The following is a 24,195-nucleotide window of genomic DNA, read 5'->3' on the forward strand; positions in this document are numbered from 1 at the left end:
TTTTTTTATATATAATTTCTTTGAGAACCAACAATCACCAAAATAAAAAGCTACAGTCAAGGAGAATCTAAGATCCCCAAAATGATGCTTTCAGGAGTATTTGTCATGGCATGAGGCCCCCATTGATTGTGTTATGTTTGAGTCACTCGGATAGCATAAGCCATGGCAAAATGTGTAGAAATGCAGAAAATGTGCCTAAAACAGCAACATTTTGTCACTGCGGCCAACAGGAGGGCCTCTAACATTTCCGGTTGCCACGCAACCACCCAAGCCCCATTTTGACCCAGAAAAAAACCCTGAAATGTTACCATTATTTTGGCAGTTACATGTATGTTGACAAAAAAATATTAACGTTTGCAGATAACTCCTATATACTGATATCACACTAGTTCTGCCACATTCGTTGATGCATGTGATTTCTCTATGGAAGTCGTATTTCTGGCGACCATAAACGCAAGTAATACATATCTAACAACCAACTTGCAGAACACTTTCCACACACAAACTTTGGCATCAGACTATAGCTACACATTTACACAACCAGTACAATATACAAATCAGAATGTTCACAACTATCAGACGTCCACCCAGTATCCTAATACATGGTAAGATGTCAGTTTCATCTTTGTTACTTTGCATATGCTGTTGTCTCACTCACAACCTTCAAGCTTTTTCATGGCCATAGAAACAAAAGCGCAAAACAAATAAATGCATGAATAGCACCCTCTTCTGGGAGGAGTTTCAATCACAACCCAGTGGCAGTTATTTATCTGACAAAGACGTTAAAAGGCATTATTTTCAGTGAATCACCCACTGTATGCTGGTTGGCTGGGAGAATCCCTCTCAACAAATAGGCCTAGGTGTAACCATCTGAATGTCTGACTTCGAAGTGCACGTGTGTTTATCTGGGACCAGTTGTCAATGCAATGAGTTAATGGTCTCACCAGACAAACTAGCCTAGTATTAAACAAATGTAAGCATCATGATGAATCAAACCAGCTGATCTGATCTCTCATTCCGTCTGAGACAACACTAGTGACTCAACTAGACAACAGCTCCAAAAGTATTTTTTATTGTAGTGCAAAAAAGAACATTATTAAATGTTTTGAATATTTTCAGGAAAAGCAATGCTGTACAGGTCCGATATAATCTAAGGTGCTGTGTATAAATAGGTAACTTAAAACACATATAAGCAGTAAAAACAAGACCACATCTCCCAAGAAACAAGTTTAGGATGAACAAAGGGTGGGGCAGACTTCAGGTTGGGAAAACTGATGAAAAATGGTAGTATGAAACATTGAGCATTATCCACATTGAAAGGGAAATATTCACATTTCAATGGACAAGCACACATCTTGTATCATAGTTTCCATAGCAAAAAACATCAACTCAAGTTTTAGCAATAACATCAAGTCCACTTGACTACAACATGTTTCTGCCCTCTGTACGATTGACTGTAGCAAACAATAACCTGAATAAATGTGAAGCAGAGCTTAGACGATGCATTCCAAAACAAAAATGTCAATATTTCATTGAATAGCTACATTCAATGAACCCAATTAAAGCAACATGGGAGATGCCTTTCCATGTACCCCATGTGTACCTATGGGAGTACAGCAGTACGTGTTGCATATTCAGTATCAAGCTAATAGTTTAAAAAGACAGATGACATAGGCTACAATAGTAATCGTCAAATTGTGGGTGAGCAGCTATAATTGTTATTAGCCTTGGCTTTACCAACATGTTTCACAGCAGTCAGTTTGGTAACATACCATCCATCTCCAAGGATATGCAATGAAGTTATTGTGATATATTTTTGTATGTTTTGCATTGGTTGGTTTAAAACATTTTACCACAAATAAAAAGGTGCTAAATGAATGCTGTTCCATGGGCGCGAAAAAAAAAAAAAACAAGTCAAAAGCTTGGTTGGACCAACATAATTTCAGCTCAACACTAAAGATCATGTAGCTCTCTAACCACTTAGGGAAAAAAAGCTTTAGGATCGTGCACAAGAACTATGATTACAGAACGCAGGTTCACCAACTGTCACATGACAAACGTTCAAAATCATTCAATTTCGTGACAATGTAAGATTCAAATGATGCCTACCAGATATAATATCCTGTGTAATTATGAAGAAATGACCAGCAGTGTGACGTTACCATAACACTTGAACAGGTAACAAGAGGTAGAACACACAGCCATTTCAACACAATTGCACCAGACTCATAATGTACGTTCGAGTTTCCTGCTTGGATCGACCAATCAATGGAATTCATACCAAGTTCACTTCTATGAAAAGTGCATCCAAATTTACAAGTCACAAGACCAGCACCAAATAATAATATTGACATAACAGTAAATATCAAGTACTTGATTTCTAAGAATGCCCAGTCAGTCAGTCAGATTTCGGGTTTACTTTACAGGGAATTAGAAATGAAAGTAAAGTATATCGTTAATTGAGAAAGAAAAAAAAGTTGTTAAAAAATGCTTAATCTATTACCATATTACGGCAAGTGAAGTCCATGGCGGATTTAAGGTGACATTACAGTGAAGGAGAAAAAACGTCTAGCACCTGTAATTAAGCTGTCCTTTTGTGCGTCAATGTACAACATGTGTAATCTTGTTTGGCTAAGAAGAGAGATTGTAAAACAAAGTATATACCGAATTTGTACTAGCAAACATACAATACAAATGAAATACAATCCCTCATACCATTACAAAGGTATAGGGAAGAAGCACTACAAACGCTATTAAATGCACCAAGCAAAAAATAAATACATTTGAAAAAAAAGTTACTACTACTCTACAAATACCCTAAATTCATATTTGAGAAACATCACTGCTAAAAATCTCTTGTTTAAAAACAATGCATAGTTAGAAAAGAGAGGGATAAAAGCCAGCCCATCTAGGCTACATAAAGAATTCCCTGCTAAAATCGAATTATTCAGGAGAACAGAAAAGGGAATAAAAATAAATATACTAAAGATTAGTATAATTTCAGTTTTGGAAGGCATTACATTTTTTTTGCATGAAAGTTCTGCGTATACAAATAAAGCCAATTTGACTTAATTTAATTCAACTACATATGGGCCATTAAAAAATGCTTCTATTATAATTTTAACAACCTCTTCTAAAAGCTTATTCAAAATATACCTTATGTCCCTCAAGGCTATGCTACAAAGAACCACAATTAAAAAACAAAACTTTGCTTGACTACGAATAATTGCCCCCCTTTTTTGCTGAGCAGTAACGAAGAGAACATATCCATCTCCGGAATTATTTTCCGCCCAATAGAACCCCACCCCATTCTTCAGTCCCTAAGCTGTGTGACACTTGGAGCATAGGCTCACTCTACTGTACCGATTCATACACCAACGCCTGTACTACAAGAAGCCAGCAACACGACTTGCCCCCCAGCAGGGAGGAAACCATGATTGAAACCATTTTAAAAAGATCAAAACTACAGATAGGGTTAACATATCCAATTGCCTAAATCGAATGTGTGAGTCATCTACACACATTCGTTTTTTTATTTTTTATTAATTTTTTTAGAAAGACAACATGAAAATAAGGGGATACAAAAATGTAATTTGAAGAGACTTGACCTCCCCCCTAATGTAGATGTCTTAACATGTAACAAGGCTCAGAGAACATAAAAAGGTGTCTGTTGGGAACCAGTCCCATTCTATTTGTAAGTTTCTCTTGCAACACTGACCATAGATTGACAAAACGACTCAGTCCAAGTAAAAAAGGCAAGAGAGCAACAATTGCCGACAGTTTAGATTTCATATTATTAATTTGTATAGGTCTTGATTAAAAATAAGTGTGAACAGGTTCAACGTCAAATGAAAATCTAATGCTTGCTGTCATCAGATGCAGCATAAAAACGTGTGTTGGTCACCAGTGTTGACGGACAAATACTCTGCGGCTGGTACTGTACACAGGCCTGTTCAATTCATAGCTGTACATACAAATGAAAAGACAACATGTTAAGTACTTGTGTCCTGGTCAAAGTATCCATCTGGTCAGTGCACTTTGCTTTGATTGGCTGATAAATAATAAAGTTGTGAAGAGAAAGAATGATTATAAACCTTCCATCAGACCCTTATCTTCGATATGCCCACCTCCCTTTAACCCTATAAAAACAACTATGGAGAAAACGGTTTAGTGTGACCTTGTGTCTAGATTCTAAACAATCAAAGTGTGAGGATACTGCCCTCTAGTTTTTGATAGAAGTATTTCCTAATAAAAGTTTTTCCTTTGCTCAAACTCTGTAAACTACTAATTTACAAATACAAACAAAATGTACAACATGTCAAATAAATGTGTTCACCCCACCACAACTGATTTCTGAGGAATAATTGGACATATTACTGCCTAGTAATGACCAGGGTTAGGCCAGGGAGAGGGGAAGAAAGTGGTTTTGCATGTGTGGGTTTGAAAACACTTGTGGACATTTTGGAAAAGAAACCATTCCAATTTGTTTGGGATGACACTTATCATTCCCCCTTACTGGTGAGGAGAGACGATAGACGGCACGAACCCACTGATGCCCACACCTGACACAGTAAGGGGGTTAGATGGGAGGAGTGAAGGCTTCTTCCCTGTGGGGTCTGTCTCACCCCTGCCGACCCCGGTGCTCAGGCGAAGTACATTGTGCGCAGTGTGTCCTGGTGAATCTGAACTGCCTTGGCCAAGGCCTGCTGGTCACGCCCGTTGCTCTGTCCCGACGTGTGACTGCCCTCCGCACTGGAATGATCACAGGGGAAAGAGTTAGTGAATTCTTCAGTCTGAATTCTTTCAAAAATAAATACAAAAATAAATAAAAGACCTTCATCACCTTCTGGTAATCACTCATCTACCACAACTTGAATGGTGCAGTGATATGATGGAAATAACAGTTACTTTAATAGGGTATCAGAACAGGGCCATGGTCTACAGCAGACATGGTGATGTCTCTTACCTGTCGTGCTCCTTGTCCACCAGGTGGTAGCGGGCACGGAATGCCACCAGGTGGGCGTAGTAGGCCGGTGCTGGGATGGAAACGGAGCGGGTGCAGCGCACGTAGGTGTGGCACAGCTGGTAGGTGAGCACCTGCAGCTCGTCTGAGGTGAAATGGTTGTCGTCCCACAGAACGTGGTAGTGGGATGGCCGGCTGGTCCCCTGAGGGGAATTACAAATTATAGAAATGTTTATTGAAAATGGATTAGTCATTTACTTTTTGTCTCTACTATAACCAACATCTAGAAATTTGAAAAGATCCAACTATAAAAACGTTTAGAGCAGAGAAACTACAATTAGATTCTCTCAAAAGCACATAATATTAGTAAAGCTGGTGGTGGGTCCATTCTCCACGACCTAGCTCTATAGTGTCCTGGGTTGTGTCAGACATCGTACCCTATTCCCATATAGTGCACACAAAGTAGTACCCTATATAGGGAACAGGGTGCCATTTGGGAAGCACCCCTGGACGCTGGCTGGTTCCTACCTGAATGCCAGCATGGCTACACAGATAGAAGTCAAACTCCGATGGGTGAGTGATTTTGGTGTCCACTGTGGTGCCGGCAGGGATGTTGCCACTCTTACCAACCTGAACAAAACACATTAGGAATCATATAATATACCAATGGAGGCAATTAACATGCGTATTTCTTTTACAGTAGTAGTGGTCAGTATGAATTGGAGAGATTACGAACCCTCTCGTTTCTGTCCATGCAGAAAAGTCGAGTGTGGTGTCTCTTCTGCACCACCACGAAGGTGATACCAGGCTGGTAGTCTTTCTCCAGTTTGATGCAGGCCTCACGAATCGCCAGTAACTCATGTTGGAGCACCTGGATAAACCCCAAAACGACAGCATGTCCATTTATACCAGTTCAAAACAAGGAGTCAGAACGGTAACCAATAGAAACACAGCAGGGCAAACCAAATAGGAACAATTACAAATTAACTCCCAAACAACCAAAATATCTGATTTGATCTCAGTAAAAGACAAAGACCGGGCAGTCAGAATTAAATTGGAACAGTAACCAATAAACAGAAACCAATAGAAAAACAAAGACCAACATTTTTTTTTTACTCACGCCCCACGGTTTGTACAGTACAATTACAGATCATGCAATTGAATTGAAATCCTATTTCCTCAAGTCTACCTCAAGTCTAACCTGGTTGAACTGGCCCTCAGATATGCCGTCGCGGTAGTAGATGATCCGGGTGGGCTTGAAGCGGGTGGACTTGTAGAACTGGATGAGCAGCTCTCTGACCATTGTGGCCAGGTCCTGGATGATGTCCTGGCGATGCTGCTGCACCCGCACCGTGGCACAGTAGCGGCTGGGGTGGGCGTCCATGCTCCCCACCACCTAGAAAAGAAGAACAGGGATGTGATCTGGACTATATTACACATCAGGGATTTTGGCTAGGGGAATAGGTCAATCTCAACTATATGTGAATGGAGGATAGCTAGAATTGCTGATTAATCATGAAGAATCACATCTCTGAGGAAGCACAGGGCACACTTAGGAGATTTTTTTGCTAGTCAGATGGAAGCCCATCAGTGAGCTTGGTGGAGTGGTAGGTAGACTATAGTTTTCCTTAGTCCTCTCCATTTTAGATGTTGGACATAGTCAAATAAACCACAGTAAACTATTGAAATTTACCCCTAGACCTTAAGAGTATCAGTGCCATTGCTTCCACCATTTCAGATGGTGATGTTTGACATATAGGAAACCACAGTAGACTATTGAGATGCACCCCACCTCCCTAGCAGAACATGGTTGTGGGTATAGTAAAATAAACTACTGTACACTATTGAGATGCACCCCGCCTCCCTAGCAGAACATGGTTGTGGGTATAGTAAAATAAACTACTGTACACTATTGACATGCACCCCTACATTCCCTGGTAGTTGACACAAGGCCCTATGGAGAGTCTGGTCCGTCTGACTTACTGCCGCGATGGAGGGTTTCTTCCCGTCTCCAGCAGGAGGGTGAGTGACGTCAGCACCCAGGAAGATGACTGGCTGCTGGAACACCAGGGGCCTGGGAAGAACAGACACCCACAAGGTTAACCAGAACCATCCTTAGAGAAGTGTGAACAGAAACATGATAGTTGAAACAAATTAATCTCATTTACGGCATGTCATGGCTCTACAGTGCAACCATATCACTTGCATAGGCGCCAAAATAATTTGCAGTCCAACCTTTAATTTATATGTAGGAGCACCAGAGCGCCTAGAATACTTAAGGATTCTAACATTATTACCTCAAATATTTTTCACTGTGCTCATAAATTCCTTTGTGTGCGCCTATATTTTTCAACTTAGGCGCACACGTGCTCCTTGTAAAAAAGCTTTGAGCCCTGCATGTGGATGTATAGGTGTATGAGCATGTTGAAACAAGCCATCAGTCTCAGATGTCATGGACAAATGTTTACCGGTTTATACATTTTGAACAAATGTACAATACTCCATTTGATTGATGACAACAACCAGCAAGCACTCATGCCCATGTTAATGAGAGAGGTTCTACACAGACCTGCCCTGTGGGAGGAGGATGTTGTTGACCCCGCCCAGCTTGACGTTGATCTTCAGGCAGAGGTTAGAGAGGGTCTGGGGAGTGGTCTTCTGAACGTTCTTCACCTGGACACACTGGGTGGCCATGCCCAGCACCGTGTCTCCAACACGCTTCACCTCAGCTACACCCCACAGGGAGGGAGACAGGCCATGTCAGCACAACAGGAGAGATATACAGCTAGTGATGTGTGTGTGTGCGTGTGTGTGTGTTAGAAAGTCTACATATGAGATTTGATACAGTTGGAAAGATAATCCAGGAAACATACTAAAAGCCCTTTAAGAGCACAGCATTCTAGCTGAACCATGAGGATTTACAGGTTGATCTATAAAAACAGGAGACAGCCATTCACTCAGGAACATAGTTTCCACTTTCCTCACCATAGACAGGCGTTTTCCCAGGCAGGATGACCACCACCAGTTGCAAGCCTTGATAGGTGTACTTGAGATGTTTGAACATGGGCTCCACGCTGTCTGCCCCCTGGGCATATTTACAGAAACAGGGTTGGCCCTGGATGGGCATCCCCGCGTCACGAGAAATCTTACGAAGCTGGTCTGTAAACGCCCTGAGAGAAACAGGTTTATCAGGGGTTAGATGGGGAAACAATAGTCCTAAAATATGTTAATCAGATTCAGAAAATATGGAAATCATAAAGGGCAAACATGCAACGAATATGTAGAAGTAATGAATGTTTTTAATACCATCAAGGAATTGGTAGAAGAAATTAATGGTTCTTAATACTATCAAGATTTCTGCAACAATAACTTGATAATAGATCCCCATCCTTGCAGATGCAGTTCTTACTTGAGCAGGAGTTCAGTACACTGTCTCTGTGGGGCGAAGCAGGCGATGGCCCACACCTTGATCTCTATGCCAGTGTGGAACTGCTTGTTCCTCATGTCCCACACTCCCTGGATGGGAGTTGCTATTGCTTTATTCTGCTTGAGTAAAAGGGAGAAGAGGTAAGGGTCAGAAACAAATAGTTGTCTGTAACCACTTTTCCAGCCAACCATTTCATGCGGATGAATTACCTGGCAAATGAAAAAAAAGTCACGACTAGATTAATGGAAACATAAAATATCGGTACAATTTTATAAATGCCGACAGACAATTTGTTAGTTCGACATGGTGGGATCTTTTTGTCTCTAAGAAATGGCGGTGGAAACACCTTTATGTGCAAATATTGATATAATAACCATCCTATCGAAGCGAACTTGGAGTCACACGATGATATGTTCTGTGGTCCTCCCACTACAACTCAGGAAAGCATGCAGTTTATTAATTATTAGGCCACAAATTAAACAAGTTATGATGAACTTCACAGGGTGATGAAAGTGCAAGGTGATGATGCTCCTTTCCAATAAATATTGAGGGTCTTATTCTGGTGACATGATGATCGATGCTTGGGTGCTGTTTGACAGATACAAATATCGCTCTTATCCATAATAATCTCATGTAGGTAGCCTACCCGCACTGTATCTGCCAGCTGTTGGCTAGAGCGCATGTGCCAAGACCAGAGTGGGCACATTCACTGTATAACACAACAGTTTGTGACAAAACCATCAGTAAAGTTGAAAATGCGATGGAAACCCATTTAACTTGCATTTTTCATTCGGTACATGGGAATTTAATAGCAAAAGTTATTTTTTATGTGCACTACTTCATCATGCATAGCCTTTGATATGCAAAAAGTCAGTTTGATCAAAACATCTCTGGTGGGAAAATGCACATTGTTTATTAAGATTTTTAATTATTTGCATGAAAATCTGTTGCAAATTGGATGGAAACCGAGCTTGTGGTTAAAAAAAAAAAGTCTACACGGGTTAAGCAATAAAAAAAGAGGACAATTACACCCAACTGGGATATGTCTCACATTCAAAACACAAATGATATAACGTTAACACACCAAAAAGCTCAGTACCAAGTTTATTTTTGCATAATATACCTACAGAACTGTGGTTCATCAGTGCACTGTTCTTACACATCAGAGGCAACAAGTGGTTTTGAATGATCTAATCAAATCAGTCAATCAATCCAGCTTAAATGGCAGAAACCTACCCGCCCTCCATAGAGGATAGATGGGGCCTGGAGGACTCGGCCGTTCACCTCGGTCATCTCATCCCTCACCATCACCCCAAACTCACGGACGTAAGGATCATTGTTAAAGTTGGCACTTCTCATCTGAAAAGGGTAAAGGTTCAGCGGTAATAATTCAGAGGGGTTATTATACACTAGGACTTCAGAAAGACTGAAAGAAAACATTTACATATGGTCAGGCCACCAATGGTTCAATAACAGCAGTTCAGGCATTGTACATTCAGTTACAACCAAATACATACTTTAAGTGCATAAAAGCAGCTTTCAAGACACTCAGTGCTAGAGTTCATTCCAGTAACAATAACTTTACCAGTTTGCTGATCTCTTCCTGGCGGTCAGGTGCCGATCGGGCTGTGGCACGGATCATAGTGGACGTCTGATTGTCTGTCAGCTTCTTGATGCACCGCTGGCCAGCTACTATGTTGCATACCTGGACACATACAACTTTATTAATACCCTCAGGGACACATTAAGAAGGCATCATCGACCCGGAGATTAGTCTCCCACACCGTAGAGGTACAAGGCATTTTCACTGTTTCAATGGCAAACTGGAGTTTCTAAAATACCGCCCAGGACCTCATTCTTTGTAACAATTTGAACCCAGCAGTAAACCATCTGAGGTTGTGAGGGTAGACTGCAGACTGACCTCAAGGGGGAGGTAGGTGTGTTTCTGCTCCTGTCCAACCTGTAGACAGGGGAGGTGAGGGTAGCGCAGTATGAGTTTGTACTTGTCTTTGAAGTACTGTGCTACTGTGCATTCTATGGTCTGGCCATTCTCCTGCTGCAGAGGAAACCTGAGGTCAAACAGATGAGAGAAATAAAGGGAAAAAAATTGGATTTTCAAAGGGATTCAAGATCCCAAGTGCCGATTTCTGTTTGTCTTGATTAACATCTGCTCTTAAATCTGTATATGAAAGATGTGTTAAGCAGTTTTTTTTGTTTTACATCCTTATGCAAACCATTCCTGGTTATATCACAAGATACTAAAGGAATTGAGGCAGTAGTTGTGAATCTTTTATGGTGTCCTTTCTTACGTCTGGTGGCTGGCTGGTCTTCTGGTAACATTACATACTCTGTACTTCCTTTTCATCTGACCACAGTGAGTGATCTCAACCTTCAGACCTGAGAATCACAACGGCGAAACAATGGTCGGATTCACACATACTGTGAACAATAACATTTTCCCATTTTATCACATTCTACTTCGAAATAACAGAGTTCAAATCAGATTTTACTTCAATACACAAATAGATATCAATATTTATTATTATAATACAGAATTGTTGGGTATAAGTATTAAAGCATTTCCACTCAGACAGACAAAACAACCAACCCAACGCAACTATTGATTACCTGGTAATGAATGATTACCTTTGATTTCCTTGGTAAACTTTACTCTCTGGGAGTCGGTTAAAGGCTTCTGTTGTTCTTCAATGCTTTTGAAATCCAAAACCTCACACATGAACTCAATCACAGGCTGAGCCTTGTAGAACGCGGTGGCAGACACTGGAACAACAAAACACCAAGCACAGCGATGAGATTCACAGACCTATCCTCCAGCTTCAAAATACATACTGTAACTTACGATTATGTTGGTTGCACTCGATTGAAGATAGTTGGTTGGGTTTACCTTTTTAGGACCAATGGCATCACCTCAAAAGTACAAGCCCCACCCAATCAGCACTTTAGGAAGAATTAAATGTATTTACTGCCTGAAACATATTATGGAATGAGATTCTATCCTCCTTCCAGTCACACACCCCACACAGAGATGTACTCTAATCTGACACACTCCCTACTATTTATGGAATAGGGTGCCATTTGGGACGCAGACATTTCCTGTGTGAAACCTACCGTCAATGTTTAGCATCATCTTCCACAGGGAAGGCCTGACTGATTGGTGGAACCCAAACCAGACCTCCCTGCCCCCGCCCAGGGGGTTGGAGCATCCCTCTGAAGGGGTGAAGAAAGAACGTCCGACGGGGGTGTACCTGGTGGAAGAGGGTGGGAAGACAATGTGATTCACCTCAGTCAACAGAATCTGGCTTTACAAGGAGCCTGACAGAGGAATTTGAATAAACAGGGCCAAATACACTAGATGTAAATGGTGTGTACATAGGTATACAGAAAACAGTGATTTATGAACAAATTTGAGGGAAAGATTGAAGAAATGACTTGAGGGTCATTAAGTATGTGGACCAATGTATTATAGCAGACATGGTAAAGCTAAGCCTATTTGCACATTTTGTCTGAGAACTTTGTATGCAACTCTAAATACCACCATTAAATACCAATATTACTTAGCAAAAATATACTGGTCGTTTTCAAGGGGAAAAGACTGACCTCATAGAGGGCAAATGTCTCATGACCACGTCCAGGGCCTGGATGGTCTCGAAGGGGATGTTTGGCAGTCGTCCAGACAGGGCTTCTTGAAGAGCTTGCAAACTGACGCAGGACACCCACTTTATGGCCACTTTGAAGCTCCTGTCCTTCCCTTCGCCTGGGATGGTCACTTCCAGCTCCACCTGTGAGTGTGCATGTACAGGTGTTATAGTGTGTTTAAAATTGGCATGACTACCCAGTCAAAGCATCAAAAAGCTTAATCAAATATATTTCTCATACCACCAGGCAAGTCAAGACCTTACATGGAATATGTAGCCTATACACAAGGTAAAACCACTCTCCATCCAATATCATGGATGTCATTAATATAGTATCACATTGCATGTAATCACATCGATAGTCCCATAACATCACAATTACATCACAAACACCTTAGGTCAAATGGGGAGACTTACTTTTTCCCTCCCTATGGGTAAGGGCATGGCTGTGTAGAGATTCTTCCTCCCGTCATACACTGGCTTTCGATCCCCAAAGATCTGCGTTTTAAAGTGCTGTACCATGTGCTCCACAATTTCACTAAGAACAAAAATGGAGCATATGAGACATTATCAACACAGTACACATTCCTTATCAAAGTCAAGACACCTATTTTATAGCATAAAAACTATGTAATATAACAGAAGTGATGTGCATCTGGAACAGTTATTCTCAAAGAGTGATCATTTGAAACAGGGCTCAATTTGGAGAGTTGAAAGACATTTCTGGGTTACAAACCAAAAATCGGTCTTTTCGATATTGACGTTTGATTTAGTTTATTCTGTTCTTTGGAGTTTTCTAAACGGATTAACAATTCCACAATGAACATTGCATGGGGATGAATTGTGGCCACGACATCTGTTTGGTGATTAGACCTATGCTTAATGTATCTGATCTTTGTCTTTATCAAACTAATGTTTTTTTCATATTTTCAGTGTGGAACCTGTCTATATTTTGGGGGTTTATAGCCTAGGCTAACCAATTGTAAATGGCACTAGCAGATCGCAGACAAGGGTCGTCACTGGTTACCACAGCCACAAAGTCATAAACCGCAACTGTTTCTACAATTTCTCTTCTTAAAAATCAGATGTTAAACCTAACCCTTAACCACACTGCAAACCTTATACTAAAACAAAAATGTTCCTTTTGGTTTTCATGAGTTTTTACGATATGTGACACGTTTCAGGAAACTAGGTGAATGTTGCGCATCACTACTTCACAGGAAAGGCATTTGAGCATTAACATTTTTCTTTTTTAGCAAAATGCGTTTTAGAGCAGAAACGTCTTCTGGAAAACGTGAACTTTCATGTGCCTTATTAACAAACTTGTATGCCATCTGTAAATACGAATACAATTACAATTACAATAAATTACGAGCCTAGTTGGTTTAGCCACGTAGAAAACAGGAACCTTCCCGCTTTCCATGATTGGCTGAGATAATGGATTGGACATGCCGAGATGAGTTCGGATTGGTCTGCCATGTAGCACGCTTCGATCTTTAATGAGCTGCTTAATATGTGTAGGTAATCCTTTCTAACGCAGATTTTGAACGATAGCTCTCCACTTTCTGGAGGACCGAGTTTTGAAATCAGTAGAATGCCTGTTGGAAGCAAGAGTATGATAGCTAAGGAGAAAATGTAGGTGTTTGATTACAAGGGAGTTGAAAAGAGAACACAGAAAGCTGTTGTATAAAACATCTCTGGATTACGTCTTCAAACGAAGGGCAACCATGGCATCCATGACAGAGGGAGAAGCGTTAATTTGTGTATACGGGTAAGAGTCTCGCTAGCTACAATTGAATATATTATACATTTCTAATTTTGTCCAAAAGTAGGTCTCATTGCAAGTTAAAGCATACAGTTAGATAGCTAGCGAGAGAGCCAGCCAACGTTGGCTAATGTTACATGTATGTATATTATTCGTATCTCAAAGACATTTGCATTGCTAGCAATAGCCTAATGTTAGCCAGCTAACGTTGAACCTAGTTGGTTAGCGTTTAGCTACTTGTAGATTCATGCAGGGTGGTAACGTTCTGAGTTGGGATTATGGTTCATTATTTAGCTGCTACACATCTTAATTTATATATTTTTTTAACTCCATTTTGCAAGTAACCATTTCACTGTACCGTTTACACCTTCTGTATCCTGTGTATGTGACAAATAAACTTGGGATTTGATAGTGTGTTTACCAGAGACTAAATGTGAAGAACATAATGACTAGCACCAAAGTCAAATTACGATATAACATTAAGCCAACGAGACAGTGTCCAAGTTCTAAAATTATCTGATAGAATGCCCTGCTTTTATTTCGTCACTCACAACCGTAAGCTATGAAAGCTTTGGTGGTTTAGTACACGACCGTACTCACTGTTTAGCACATGGGCTCACATGTGAATCCTTACAAAGTTGGGTGGGGCTAAGGCTTAAGGGTGTGAACGATGCTGAATGAGTGTAGACAAAGAGCTCTCCAGTAGGTGTACCAAGACATTCAAGAGCCATTTTCTCAAAAGTGGGGTTACAAGTTTATCAACTTTCAAAGCAGAATTACTTTTCAATTGTTCCTCAACTGTAGTGTGACATACCATTTTCTAGCTGAGTCTCTACTTTTATCCAATGTAAAAAAAAAAAATACTATTTCAAATTTGGCTGCATAGGACTGAATCAAGCCGGTCGGTCACATATAGCGATTGACTTTGTGGCTGTGGTAACTAGTGACAACCGCTAAGACCCCAAGCAGAAAATTATGCAATTGTTCCATAATTTCAGCTCATTATTTAAACACATATTTCCCACCTTCAGTCAGCCAGTCCATTTTGAATTTGTGATGAAACTGTCGTCATTTGGAAAGGAATGTAGCTTGTGTATCCCATCAGTTAGAGAAATAAATGCCTATTAAAAACGTCTCTAAGTCCACTCAGCACGCATGTGTGGAGGGAGCAGTCAGAACGCAATTGAGTGAGAGAGACATGGAAGGGAATTTAGGGAGCAGAATTGTGTGATACTTGGCTTCTTTCTTGATATGACGCCCAAATGCATATGTATAAATGGAACTCTAGAGTAAAAGCAAATTAACGTAGTCTTCAAGAAAATACACCAAATAGTTGTACAGCATTTTTTTTGTTTTATCATCATCTCTGGTTAAAGGTAAAGTTTTGACGTCCGTTCAAGTACTTGATTACTCATGCCCATCCCTAGCTTACATGGGGTAAGTGGCGCAGCACACCTTCCAGAAAAACACTCTCAAACTAGGGATTTCGTAGCTAATTGTGGTAAAACAAGTAATTCTGCTCATAGATTATGATTTTATGAACTACTCATTAACACCACCAGCCCAAAGCGGGAGGTTAAAAAAAATACTTAGAAGTTGCCAACGTTCCAGAGTATATCCAACTAGATAATTGAATACTCAGGTGAAAGCCTGTAAACCAAATAAAACGGTTCCATACCGGTTAACCCTTCTGGGGCATTTCTCTGGCTTGATGTCGATGTCGTAGTGGTAGACCTCCAGTTTGGGGATCTCCATCTCAAAGAAGTTGGCCTGCAGTTTGATTGTCCTGCCCATGGTGCCAAAGTCTGGCCGTGAGGGGGGTTTGAACACATACTCTGGCACTGGAGGAGACGGGGGATCTGGATCAGAGGGGTCAGGGGTAGGAAGCAAACAAAGGAACAAGTTAATAACTGTACAGATGGAATGGGTTTTGCCTAGTCCCAATGTGTTTGTGCAGTTTTTCCAACTCCTATGTTCATTATCACAAGTTAGCAAGACACCCTGTTCTAGCCTGGTCCCAGGTCTGTTTGCGCTAACGCACAACAAGATTGTTCTAGAATATTATTTTTAGAATTTGAATAGTTGGATGTTCAAAGCATTTGACTGCATGAAACTATTTGGTTGGTGAGCCCTGACCAAGTTTGGACACCTTACTGAACACTGAGGACTGTGAAGAGACACACACGATAACTCACACCCACATACACATGGATTTCATATTGGAGTAGTGGCCTGAGAGCACACACTTACTGTTGTGAAGTTATGAAATGTAATGTATATAACTGCCTTCATTTTGCTGGACCCCAGGAAGACTAGCTGCCGCCTTGGCAAAACTGGTTCAAAGTCAGTCTTTTCTTTAGCGGTCTGTTAATCCTAGGGATTATGTGCGTTTCCTCAGATAGCTAAGCTTCTATGACGAGAGGGTCAAATTTTCAACTTCTAATCAGCATGTCTAAGAATAACTGGCATCCCACGTGATAACCAGCTTTGTTGTAATAGGTAGAGAAGGGTATATCAGACCACTGAAATTCGGGACATATGATGTAAACAAGTCCCTTTGGAAAATAATGGTTATTCGGACACGACCTGACTTGCGTTCTAAATAGTAGGCATTTTAGGAATGTGATTTTTTTTTTTTATAGTATGTGAATCTTCAAATCGAGTATGCTTTAAATGCCTCAATGTTCTACTCATTTTGGTTAGTCATCTATTAGAATTCACTGCACACTTTTGAAGAAGAGAATCGTTATTCCTGAGTCTGTTTGACAACAGCTGATAATCAGATAAGGGGACACCCTGTACCCAAATGAATGAATGGCAGGAATCAATACAGTTGTGCATTACATGACGCATTCTCAGGATGGGTGAGCTTAGTATCTTGATATGTTACCTACTGCATTAGTTCTTAATAGGACGCAGTAAAATTAGTACACAGTATGTCGTTTTAGTAAGTAGCAGGCAAGACAGATTTCGGACATGGCCGATGTGCTCCAGTGCAGTCAGCTGTTGTCCAGTGTTTCTTGCCAGTAAACACTACCTAATTGATTCCTACAGTTATACTTGCCCTATTTTATATCCAATTTTCTTTGCCTGCCAGAATCAAGACATTTAAAGATGTGTGAAGCTCTAAAGGCTAGCAAAGGCCAGCTACTCTTCCTTGCTTTCACAAAATGAAAAAAAATTAAAATAAATACAAATGTTTTGCCATCGCCCCCTTGTAAATGGTAGTGGGACATCATGTTACCAAAAGCTGTTCGCTGCTCTAAAATTACCACTCCACCCCTGGGCACGCAAGCGCGTAGATCAACGGAATGAAGCTTGTAGTAACCTTAAGGGTGTTTTCACACATACAGTATCAGTAAAAAGTTTGGACACACCTACTCATTCAAGGGTTTCTTTATTTTTACATTATTTTCCACATTGTAGAATAGTGAAGGCATCAACACTATGAAATAACACACATGGAATCGTGTAGTAACCAACATTTTTTTATTGTTAAACAAATCAAAATATGGTATATTTGAGATTCTTCAAAGTAGCCACCCTTTGCCTTGACAGCTTCACACACTCTTGGCATTCTCTCAACCAGCTTCACCTGGAATGCTTTTCCAACAGTCTTGAAGAAGTTCCCACATATGCTGAGCAGTTGTTGCCTGCTTTTCCTTCACTCTGTGGTCCAACTCATCTCAATTTGGTTGAGATCAGGTGATTGTGGAGGCCAGAGCATTTGATGCAGCACTCCATCACTCTCCTTATTGGTCAAATAGCCCTTACACAGCCTGGAAGTGTGTTGGGTCATTGTCCTGTTGAAAAACAAATGATAGTCCCACTACATGCAAACCAGATGGGATGGCGTATTGCTGCAGAATGCTGTGGAAGCCATGCTGGTTAAGTATGCCTTGAATTCTAAATAAATCACAGTGTCACCAGCAAAGCACCCCCACCTCCATGCTTCCGTGGGAACCACACATGCAGAGATCCTCCGTTCACCCACTCTGCGTCTCACAAAGACACTGCGGTTGGAACCAAAAATCTCAAATTTGGACTCATCAGACCAAAAGGACAGATTTCCACCGGTCTGATGTCCATTGCTCGTCTTTCTTGGCCCAAGTAAGTCTCTTATCATTGGTGTCCTTTAGTAGTGGTTTCTTTGCAGCAATTTGACCATGAAGGCCTGATTCACGCAGTCTCCTCTGAACAGTTGATGTTGAGATGTGTGTTACTTGAACGCTGAAGAATTTATTTGGGCTGCAATTTCTGAGTCTGGTAACTAATTAACTTATTTTTTGGACTGCCCTTGAAGAAACATTCAAAGTTCTTTAAATGTTTCACATTGACTGACCATCATGTCTTAAAGTAATGGACTGTTGTTACTCTTAGCTTATTTGAGCTGTTCTTACCATAATATGGACTTTTACCAAATAGGGCTCTCTTTTGTATGTACAAGGGCCCCTACCTTAATGGAAATGCATTCCAGGTGACTACCTCATGAAGCTGGTTAAGAGAATGCCAAGAATATGCAAAGCTGTCAAGGTAAAGGTTGGATACTTTGAAGAATCTCAAATATATTTTGATTTGTTTAACATGTGTTTACTACATAATTCCATGTGTGTTATTTCATAGTGTTGTCGTCGTCTTCACTATTATTCTACAATGTAGAAAATAGTAAAAATAAAGAAAAACCCTGGAATGAGTAGGTGTGTCAAACCTGACTGGTACTGTAGTTCTGTGCAATAGTTCAATCACTGTGGTTATTTGTAAAAAAAAAGAAATAGGTCCGATTGGTTTCACATTGCCAAATGTCAAACTAAAATGGCTTAACAAAATCGTGTTCATACCAGTCATTTGTTTAGAGAAAAGTCTCACGTTAAATCCATGTATTATCATTAACCAGCATAACTTGTGTCCCAAACGTCATATTACTTTCTCTTTGGTCTTCCAACAACATGCGGGAAGAAACAGCGCAATAGCTGCTCCATCGTACAACTTGAGTAGGCTAAATTCAGTAGCCTATAGCTCCACCCTTTGAGCGACCCACGTTGTGTAATTTTGTGCATTCCCAAGTGCAGATAGTGTATTCACACTAGGGCTGGGACAACACCAGTATTGAGATACTCGTTAGCATTGTAGAAAGGAAACAAAACAGATTTAAATTCTTTAGGAAAAACAGCCCTACTGTTGGAAGAAAAAATTAAATAAAAGATTAAAACATTGTCATCCAGTCACATTTATTTTCCAAGCTATAGCCAGTGCTGAGCGATTAACTGAAACTGTGGTTATTTTTTTACTAATTGACTGGTGTCAGTTCAATTATTTGAATTCCATTTGTGTTTCTCTCTGTGAGCTCAATGCACACAGTTTCTCTAGAGATAAATCAGATCCAGCCTGAACTGTGCGATGTAGTAGGGAGTTGTAGTTTCCAACAGGCCAATAGTCTACAGATTTAAGCACCTAAAACTTGGTAATTAACTACGATCATAATCCATTGTGCATCTACATTACATGACCAAGAGTATGTGAACACCTGCTCGTCGAACATCTCATTCTAAAATCATGGGCATTAATATGGAGTTGTTCCCCACTTTGATGCTATAACAGCCTTGAATGTCATTGAGCTCTTCAGCAAGGCCATTCTACTGCCAATGTTTGTCTATGGAGATTGCATGGCTGTGTGCTCAATTTTATAAGCCTGTCAAGCAACAGATGTTGCTGAAATGGACACTAATTTGAAGGGGTGTCCATATACTTTCGTATAAAATATATCATATTTATTAGGGTACTAATTCAATCGTGAGGTGATAGAGAGCAGCTGTTGCTTCACAAGGCATCTACCTGAAAATACATGATCTAAGTGATTGATAGTTGGTATTCAGCAGTCATTAAAGTATGACTACTTTACTGAACAAAAATACAAAACGCAACATGTAAAGTGTTGGTTCCGTGTTTAATGAGCTGAAATGAAAGACCCCAGTATTCTTCAATACACAAAAAAGCTGATTTCTCAGATTTTGGGCACAAATTTGTTTACATCTCTATTAGTGAACATTTCTCCTTTGTAAAGATAATCCAGCCACCTGACAGGTGTGGCATATCAAGACACGGATTAAACAGCATGATCATTACACAGGTGCAACTTGTGCTGGGAACAATAAAAGGCCACTAAAATGTTCAGTTTTGGCACAACGCCACAGATGTTTCAAGGCATGCTGACTGCAGAAATGTCCACCAGAGCTGTTGCCAGATAACCGAATGTTCCCTTCTCTACCATAAGCCCCCTCCAATGTCATTTTAGAGAATTAGGCAGCACGTCCAACCGGCATCATAACCGCAGACCACGTGTAACCACGCCAGCCCAGGACCTCCACATCCGGCTTCTTCACCTGTGGGATTGTCTGAGACCAGCCTCCCGGACCGCTGATGAGTATTTGTCTGTAATAAAGCTCTTGTGGGGAAAAACGAATTCTGATTGGCTTGGCTCCCAAGTAGGTGGGCCTGTGCCCTCCCATGGTTGCACTCTGGCTAGTCATGTGAAATCCATAGATTAGGGCCTAATGAATTTGTTTAAATTGGATTTCCTTATATGAACTGTAACTCTGTAAAATCATTGCATTTATATTTTGTTCAGTATACAAAATTGTGATTTTGCCAGACAGAATAGGCAGAAGCTCTATAGAGATGAGATGCTGACTTGGAATGAAATAAAGTCAAATAAAACAAATGTAATATACACAATTTAAATATTTTATTCAAGTGAATAAATGATGGTTAAGTGACAAGTAAATGGGCAGTCACTACTACCATCATGGGACTTCAATTGTTTTATTCTGTGTTACAGCATTCAACCCACATAATGCAATTCATGTAAAAAAAATAAAAATAATGACACCCATTTGTTATTTTTATAATCTAACATAAACCTCAAAATGCACTAGTCGCTCAACACTAGCTATAGCACACAATATTTTACATACAGCAGATTAAAGGACCAAAGAGCTTGTTCTGCTTTGTGTTTTCATTTTTGCCATGGAAAAAAATATTGCGATACTGGTATCATCACAGCCCTGGTTCACACCAGTCCAAACAAATTGAACTAAAGGGGGGAAAACATGCCACAGTTCAAACTCCAAACCATAATAAGTACACTAAGACTGGTGTGAAAGAAGCTTACCAGAGCCAATTGACCCCGAGGAGTGAGGTGGTTCAAGCATCTCAGCAGCTAGAAGAGAAAAACATTTGTCAATTAACATGACTCACAATGATTAAAATGAAGGCTGCATGGATCATAAAATGTTCTGTAATATTCTTAGAACTTCCTCCTATACATAATGCCCAAATAAAACCTTGTCACTTCATTCTCCATGTTCATTTTCATGCCCTATAGTTTATTGCTGCATAGCTAGCTACTACAGACCCTACCAGTACACTTGTTTACACTGGAAAACTAGCAGTATTTCAATCTTCGATGGAGTAGTGTGGATAAAGGTATAATTTGGACTACAGTGGAATCCCTCATCCCTGCATTGAGGTAGGTTTTCCAACCCATATATCGTACCTGCTTGCACCTTCTGGCACACTGACTACCCATTTCCAAATGCCTCACCCTCTTATCAGCCTTAGAACAGAATCATGTACAACTGCTGAGCCAATTTTTCAGCTCCCTTATCAACAAGTACACACCAGCAGCTCAGCAACCTGGCAATCTGACCACTCCTATAACCACCCATCTTCCTGAAACTGGTCACCATCATTCTCAGTAAGTGAAGGATTGGAAATAATTAACTGGAAATAGTCAACCAGTGTATCAGTGGTGCAACCTTATTTTCTAGCAAATATTCAGTTTCACATAACTGGCTCCACTTTGAACAACTTAAGAGTAATAAAAAAAAAAATTAAAATCACCCACTAGTAGTATAGCATAAAATATCTGTTCGCTAACGCTACTAGTCACCATGGATGCTTTTCCCAACCTAAATACCAGGCCATGTTCCCACCTGCACAAACTAAAACAGCATGTTGGGAGAGGATCTTTTCTTTAATTGGCCTTCACTTAACGGCATTTTGTTAGTGATCAAACAATTAGTTCCCAATTCTCAATGTCAACTCAATAGCCAGTTAAATGTAGCTAGCTAATGATGCACAACTTAAGGATTGTTGCTTGCTCAATATATAGCAAGCTGACTGGTCCCCATAATGGTAGCTAACGACAAAGAGAATAACTCGGTGAAAACAGTCTCCGAAATGTAGCGGGTTAGTCAGCTAGCAAGTTAGACAAGAAGCAATGGTTAACAGGTAGCTAACTAATTAATTACAACGCAAACCAAGTTAGCTAGCTAACATTTGAAAAGGTTAACAAGCCGCCGTTGGATAACAAGGCGACTACCCGTTAGCAGGCTAACGTTAGCTAGTCTACTAAAAATGAGTTCTGAGCTAGCTCGGTAGCTAGCTACTGGCCAACCATCTATTTTAAATATATTTTTTTTAACTATTTGTTATTTGTACAAATGTTTCCTGCTTAAGGATTGGACTTGAACAATATTGAAGTTTATCGACTTCAACTATCGTTAGCCAGGTCAACAGGCTTAGCTAACATTAGTTAACTAGCTAACAACAACAGGCCGGGCAAACGGTGGCAAGGCTTGCTAACGCGAGAGCTAGCTAACTAGCTAGGGACGAAATGTTAAACTGAGCTTGGCGAACAATGTTACAAAATGAAAACAAAACCGTGAAAATGATTGGAGGCCCCAAAGACCAAACTATCACTATCAGCACATTTATTCGCTATCCGTCTTGCTAACTAGCAAAATGCTAAACTTACCTCCAGCTGCTCCACTGGAATACATTTTATCGTTTGTTCAGCGTGCACTCTGTGGTCGTACGTACGGGTACTCCACTTTACTCAAACGTCGCCAAAATACATACGTAAATGGGTACTATATATATAAAACAGTGTGGGCGGCTCGGTTAGGAAGTGGAAGGTTTTAGCCAAGCAGTAAATTACAACACCACGAGAGCTTTATCATCCTCGGCACGGCACCATCCCCCCAACACACAAACCGGAGCTATGCCGAGAGAGGCTAGCGAAGGATCTGTGTGATGTCACACGCACAGTCCACTGTCTTATCCCCGCGCGGTCTTTCCTTGGCCGTGTTCATTTTACAACATTGCGAAATTCAGAGGAAGATGAATCAACCAAAGTGCAATGAATGTATTTAATTTAGGCCCTGTAAACACTACAATATTAAAATAGCTGTAACGTTACCAACCAAATGTGTAATTTTACTTAATTTTGTCGCTGCCGAATGCCTTTCACTGGAAGAAGAAACAGCAGTCATTTTCGGGGCATGTTGTATTTTAAATAAATGCTCACTGATAAACCCATCTCGTAGATTCCACAAACGTCCTACGAACTAGCTTAACATTCATTATTGTTACTGGATGATTTTGTATTGGTGTAGCTAGTAGGCCTAGGCCTACTGTACACATTGGCAGAGAAGATTTGTAGGCCTAGGCAGCCCAGCCTTCTCATGCCATATGTCCTATGTCCCCCTGCTTATCCTCCTCAAATATGGGCTCCCGAGTGGCGCAGCGGACTAAGGCACTGTATCTCATTGTTAGAGGCATCACCACATACACCCTGGTTCAAATACAGGCTGTATATCCAGGCTGTGTAGGCCGTCATTGTAAATAAGAATTTGTTCTTAACCGACTTGCCTAGTTAAATAAATAAAAAATGTGGCTTGACCAGTAGGGGCAGCCTAACATGCTAAACTTAGTTTAGGGGCCCAGCCAACTCCTCAAAAAAATTCACTTCCACTTGTAAACTTAGGCCTACCAGAAAGAGATCAACATCAATTGGGTGGCAGGTCGCCTAGAGGTTGGAGAGACCAGTAGCCAGAAATTTCCAAAAAAAATACAGAACTGAACTGGCAAGCTGCTGTGTTTTACCCCTGGCACCATTTCCTGCCATTGTGCCCTTGAGCAAGGCACTTAACCACCTAAAACTGCTCTTGATCCAGGGGTGCTGCTCCCTGGTGGCTAACCGTGTGCCTCTCCAAGTGTGTGTATTTGGTGGGGTTGAGATAGACATATTTCTGTATTTCACAAAATGGACACTAATTCATTCTGTTCTATTCAGAGGACTCATCCCATGAACTTATTAGGTCAATATGAACAAACAAATCCAATCATTAGACTACCTCATAGTAATATAGGCCTATTTACACTTCACTCCATAAGTATTTGGTCAGTGAAGTTACATTTTGTTATCTTACTCTATACTCCAGCATTTTAGAATTGAGCTAGAATTTTTCATATTAGGCGACAGTGCAGAATATCACCATTTATTTTAGGGTATTTTCATACATACAGTATGTGCCGAAGACGT

General features: G+C 40.5%; 1 protein-coding gene across 7 annotated transcripts; it reads right to left on the reverse strand.

Annotated features, from left to right (window-relative positions):
• Window positions 1-22,957, reverse strand: LOC115175513 (protein argonaute-2). Of its 7 annotated transcripts, none has more exons than XM_029734791.1 (20): window positions 22,627-22,957; window positions 20,980-21,027; window positions 15,490-15,685; window positions 12,464-12,584; window positions 12,009-12,190; window positions 11,520-11,656; window positions 11,019-11,171; window positions 10,700-10,787; window positions 10,312-10,459; window positions 9,976-10,095; window positions 9,627-9,749; window positions 8,373-8,506; window positions 7,949-8,133; window positions 7,533-7,692; window positions 6,947-7,037; window positions 6,153-6,359; window positions 5,700-5,834; window positions 5,492-5,593; window positions 4,967-5,166; window positions 1-4,752 (listed from the first exon to the last, which is right to left on the reverse strand). In XM_029734791.1, exons 1-20 carry the CDS (start codon window positions 22,649-22,651, stop codon window positions 4,644-4,646), a joined length of 2,664 nt encoding a protein of 887 aa, XP_029590651.1. In that variant the 5' UTR covers window positions 22,652-22,957; the 3' UTR covers window positions 1-4,643. The 7 variants fall into 7 exon arrangements, with proteins under 7 accessions (XP_029590651.1, XP_029590653.1, XP_029590654.1 ...); XM_029734793.1 differs by having other exon boundaries at window positions 8,373-8,509; window positions 15,490-15,670; window positions 22,627-22,956; XM_029734794.1 differs by having other exon boundaries at window positions 6,165-6,359; window positions 22,627-22,956.
• Between the last annotated feature and the right edge of the window lie 1,238 nt (window positions 22,958-24,195).

The sequence above is a fragment of the Salmo trutta genome, chromosome 36, assembly GCF_901001165.1.
Source record: "Salmo trutta chromosome 36, fSalTru1.1, whole genome shotgun sequence".
Lineage (NCBI taxonomy): Eukaryota > Metazoa > Chordata > Actinopteri > Salmoniformes > Salmonidae > Salmo > Salmo trutta.